At 35.6% G+C, this 5358-nt stretch overlaps 1 protein-coding gene across 1 annotated transcript; it reads right to left on the bottom strand.

Annotated features, from left to right (window-relative positions):
* Window positions 1-408, bottom strand: LOC123558169 (E3 ubiquitin-protein ligase XIAP-like). Its single transcript, XM_045350045.2, has one exon. It carries the CDS (start codon window positions 406-408, stop codon window positions 1-3), a length of 408 nt encoding a protein of 135 aa, XP_045205980.2.
* Window positions 409-5358: the final 4950 nt, after the last annotated feature.

A 5358-nucleotide genomic window follows, 5' to 3' on the forward strand; every position in this document is an offset into this window, starting at 1 on the left:
TTATAAGTTTGGTAGGTTATTTGTACTACATCTATTATTGGCAAACAAATTTGCCCCCGTAGTAGTTGAACTGAACGCTCCAAACCCACCAGATGGTCTCGTTGCTGTTATTGTTCCAAAGCCACTATACTGTATTTGTTGAGGGGCTCCCACTATTCTTATGTATTCGCAGTTTGGAGACCATTTAAAGTGTTCCCTCAATGCGCAGTCTGATCTTTCCCAAGCGCTCAACTTCACGTGACATCTAAAAACATTCGCATACGTCGATTTTCCGCTGTAAAACAGTCCGGCACTTGCCAGCTCATACTTATTTGGAAGCATTTGTTTCGGGTATGTTTCGAAAGTCTTCAGTCTGTTCTCGTAATATTCCATGTTTCGGTTCATTGGTGTGCAGTCTAAAACGTTCATTTTGTTATTGATACAGATTTCTAGTACATTCGTTTATATACCTTCAAACCCATTTCTGATTGGTATCTATTTTAGACCTTTTGTCCCATTGGTTGCTATTTTTAGACATCATTGTTATTTTTAGAATATGGCCTCAGTAACTCCCACATTCATTTGGATTACATTCCGTGCACTGAAGCGCGCCTAACTGATTCATGTGATCACTTTGTAAATAACAGGGTACCACCGAGTCTAATTCAGGGAGTGATGTTCCTATCTGTGACACAACTTCTTTCAAACAGACATACTCTTTCGGTCGTAAACATATGCCTTTCTTTGTCGGTACCACTTCTTTTTCTGGCTTCCAATACTGTCTTATGTCCACGCACACACTGTTTTCTGTAATGTTACAATAAACATTACCTCCAAGGTGACTCCAATAGGACTGCTTATCTTGTAACGCCCTATCCGCATAGGTTAGTTGGTCTACAAGCTTCTTCCATCGCATTAACGTTAAACTGATACCTTTCTTCGTTGGTTTGTCGCCTTGCCACTCTCTAATATCGGCTCTCATATCTCCTTTCCACTCGTTCACCTGCACATAACGATCATTTCCCAGAGCGAAATAACATCTGGAAGTTGCCATGTTTCTTGTTCGAGTATCAAAACTCTAATGACGGGAAGAAATATTCGAGCGTATTATATACAATGAGCTCGCATTTGATTGGTCCATAAATACGAGTATTTGATTAGTTGTCTATCTATAGGTTCCGTTCATTCATTGGTGGATATCTTTAGAAACAGATGTCATATCTATTTATAAAATGACAAGTTTAAACAGGTCCTGACAATAAAATCAGACAATGGGATAGGCCGTAATGACAAAAAGTATCTTCCTTGTTTTGGTGTACACAACTTTTATCTTCTGAGTTGGCTCATCAGTGTATCCACAAATTCCAATATCAAAATCGAACCTTTTTGTTAGTTCCAAACGTTTGCCACACTGTGTCACTTCATCGGGTTCATCCAAACATTTCTGAATAGATTTATTCATTATGTCCCTGTTAAAAAACACAGAAGCGTCGAGATTGCTAGCATCTAAGTGCTTTTCCATAGCGTGAGAAGACAGAACAGTTTTCATCTTGTAGAGCAAACGTCAGTTTAATCCCAACAAACCCATATCAGCGATTAAGTAGATCGAAGACCCAATCAGAATTAGACATTCGTGTCACGTTGTGATAAACCAATCAGAAAGGAGCATTTCATTCAGTCGACATATAGTAAGTATACGTGTTACAACGAGTATTATTAAAGAACGTTACTAATCATGAATTTATCAGTTGAACTATAAGAGATAAAAGTTGTACTTTACTCATGAGGATTCCACTTTAGCTTTAACACCGCGAGCTGATAGACGTTGTCAAACCATTGCGTATGATACCAAACACGGGCATATTCGGTTGAGTAATTAAGGAGCTACTCGATATTTTACGCACGTGTGATTTCATTTCCGGTCGAATGTCTGTAACGGTTAGTTCTTGTCAAACGTAAATATAGCTTTGTTTTGTGTTATCTCCTAGTGTAGGGCCGACCCTCGATGTGCGCGAATACGCCCTAGATAAGTATACAAGACATTCCTAAGCATTTTCATAAATACGTCATTAGAATTCAAAATGGCCGCCGCACACGCGCACTTATTATGAATTCTTATATGCAAATGAGTTACTAATTATAGTAACTAGGTCATCCAAGATGGCGCCCGTTTGTTTACAAGCAAAGAGACGCTAATACTACTACTGTTTTGTGATAACGAGGCTCTGCTGTATTAACAGTTACCCTCGAACCTGATATTTCCATCCGCATCTGCAATCAGTGAAAGATTCTTATGGTGTTCTATTGTATACCTGCCCGCTTAGCTCAGTAGGGAGACCGTTGGTCTACAGATCACGGGTCGCAAGTCCGATCTCCGGGCGGGGCGTATGTTCTCCGTGATGACTTGAAAAAAGACATGTGGGGAAGTTGGCAGTTACTTGCGGAGATCAGGTTTGTACTGGTACAGAATCCAGGAATATTGGTTAGGTTAACTGCCCTCCGTTACATGACTGAACGGCGCTGAAACCAAAACAAACAAACAGATCTATTGTATATCATTAAAAACATGTTCGTTAGTTTACCTGACTGTGCGGATATATCTGACTAATTCACCTCTAGATGAAATAACATGCATTTTATTCTTCGCCGAAAACTACAAGGAACATAGTGCTAATCAGCTAACAATATGTTTTAGTGTAGCACTTCCATTAAGAAAGTTTTACATGTTACACATTGAAGAAGGTTTGGTATGGTACCTCTTTATTTGTATATTTTAGCGATATGAGATACCATATGCTCTGCACAAAGTTCAAACTGTTTATCATTTTCCTTTTCGTAAACTTACTTCATTAAAAGCAATAGCCTACATGTTGCATGTTCATGATGTAGAACAACAGTTTAATATCCTTACACAGTAAGAAAAACATCAACAACATTATACACTCTGATATAGTAGTCGCAACTTGACCACGATGGTTGATTATTCATATCGATTATTTCATTGTAGAAATAAAGGGTGCTTAGGGTAGCCGTGTATATTTATATGGAATTAATTTGTATACAGTGCAGTGTCAAAGTATATATACTTAAATTTGATCAGTAAGAACTTTTCAATACACTAATTTGTATTTACACAAATTGATATTTCCATTTTCTCGTGCAGCTCCTGTTTTTTTCAACACTCCTTTTCAATAATAGATTTTGCCTCATTATGTATTATAATACAAAGGTCAACCATCCGGGTCAAGTTGCGTCCACTATACATAACACATACCGTCGTTACAGTCCATAACATAAACAAACGTGTTTGTAAACATGGACGGATCCAAACGGAAGCATTTTATAGACATATTTCGATGGCAAAATACAATACATATCCGTAGCCCTGACCGACCTATAAACCGGGACAGTCTATTTTAGAAGTACAACAACACGGATGACCCATTTATACGAGCTGTAGGTACAACAGTATTATTGTAATGTAAGCTATTTGCATTACATTTTGGAGATTGATCAATTAGATGATTTATCAAGTAGATGTTAACATTTCACACATTTTGGATTGTTACCATACATAGAAATTGAAAATGTATATAGACTTTAAAACATAAATATAGTGACGTGTTGGTAGATACGAATGGTTAAATTAATCAATTAAAGAATACAATATTTTCATTAATTTACTTGTTTTTTTTTATTATACTGCAGAATGTAAAAAAAAGTCATACAGTTAACTGAAATTAGTTTGGAGATGTCACAACTCGGTATGTAGACATAAATTATCTCAATGTATTTTATAGTTAGTTGAATATCACAGAAATAAAAAATATTGAATATACCAGGTCCTTGGCATGGCAAAGGAAACAAGGAAACAACCATTGTCTCAGCATATTGAAGATTTAGTAGCATCATACTATCTTTAAATATACTAATGAACAGGCCTGCTTGGTATAGGTGAATGAGATTTTTCACCAGAATACTAACTCAGCTTTAGACATGATAATATACCAGCTATATAAGCACTTTCCAAAAGCTACACAAAATATTAGTTACGCTACTAGTTTCCACAATGGATACATACTTGTTTACAGTAGCAACATTTTGAACATTTAGATAATAGTCCAAACGAATGTTTGCTTGATACTAACGGTCTTTTAATTCTATAAAAACTACCATAATGTTCAATTTATTGTTTGCATTGAGATACATGCATTTTGTAAACAAAGGGATATGTGTGAAACATAGCATAAAGTGCTTGATAAATGGGTCAAAGTGAAAGGGGCACTTGCAACTGGATCTTGTATACATATTAACCGTAAAAGTTTAAGAAGTGCATATATGCGTTTAAAAGATTCAGATTGTTGTAAATGTCTTCGTAGGATATAAAGAGATTCAAAAGATATTTGTTGTATTTTTAAAGAAAATTGGTTTAAATCGTGTAAATTATATTACCAACAAAATATCACGAAATGTTCAAACGTGTTTAGGAGACTCAAAAGGTGTATAATTGTTCCTACATCAATAGCTGTATTTGGAGTTTAAGGATACGAAAGAGAGGATATTGTTGTTGTTTGTTTTGTTTTGAGTATTGGTTCACACATATTAAGCGCGAATATTCTAACTGTGTAAGAATATTTTCACTAAAATATATTACTGTATGCTAAATAAGCTCAAAGTTATTTTATGTTATCCGAAAGTAACTGCCACTTTTTCCACTTGAAGTGGAGGACAAATGCATTGAGTCACAATGTATTTTATCAAATCGTCATGGAGAGCATACGCCGCGCTAGAGGATCGAACTCATGACCCCGTGATCCTTAGATCTGCGCTCTCCCTATTGAGCTAAGCATGCGGGCATGTGTGCGGACGAAGTCATCGAAGTCAGCGTCAAAGCAGTACTCCCTAGAAACAACGAGAAACTAAATACTTCTCCAAAGCATGTTGGGTTTTAAGACATTATAAACTATGTCATTTTGTCTAAAAACTTTATGTACTAATAGTTTTACTTCCATAATTCTATTCGTTGATGCATCGGCAGCGGTAAAGTCACTAAATTAACAATTTGTTCCTTAAAGTAAAAATACTATCTTTTGTTCCTTCATATTTATTGGAAAGCGTCACCAAAGTAACAAGGCTGTTTCAAATAAATGAAAGTGAACTATAATGTTTCAAAGATTAATGATTTTTTATTTAGTCAATTAGAATGTATTCGACTTTGGAGAAAACTCATAATTGTTTCTTGTTCAATCTTTATATACATTTTAAGGGACAAAGAAACAAATTAAATGTAATCACGATTTACAGTTTATGACCATATCGTTTTCATTCAGATTATTCAAATGCATCTTTTTTCATTCCTTGGTTTGAATGAATTATGTA

This window comes from Mercenaria mercenaria, chromosome 5 (genome assembly GCF_021730395.1).
Source record: "Mercenaria mercenaria strain notata chromosome 5, MADL_Memer_1, whole genome shotgun sequence".
Taxonomy (NCBI): domain Eukaryota; kingdom Metazoa; phylum Mollusca; class Bivalvia; order Venerida; family Veneridae; genus Mercenaria; species Mercenaria mercenaria.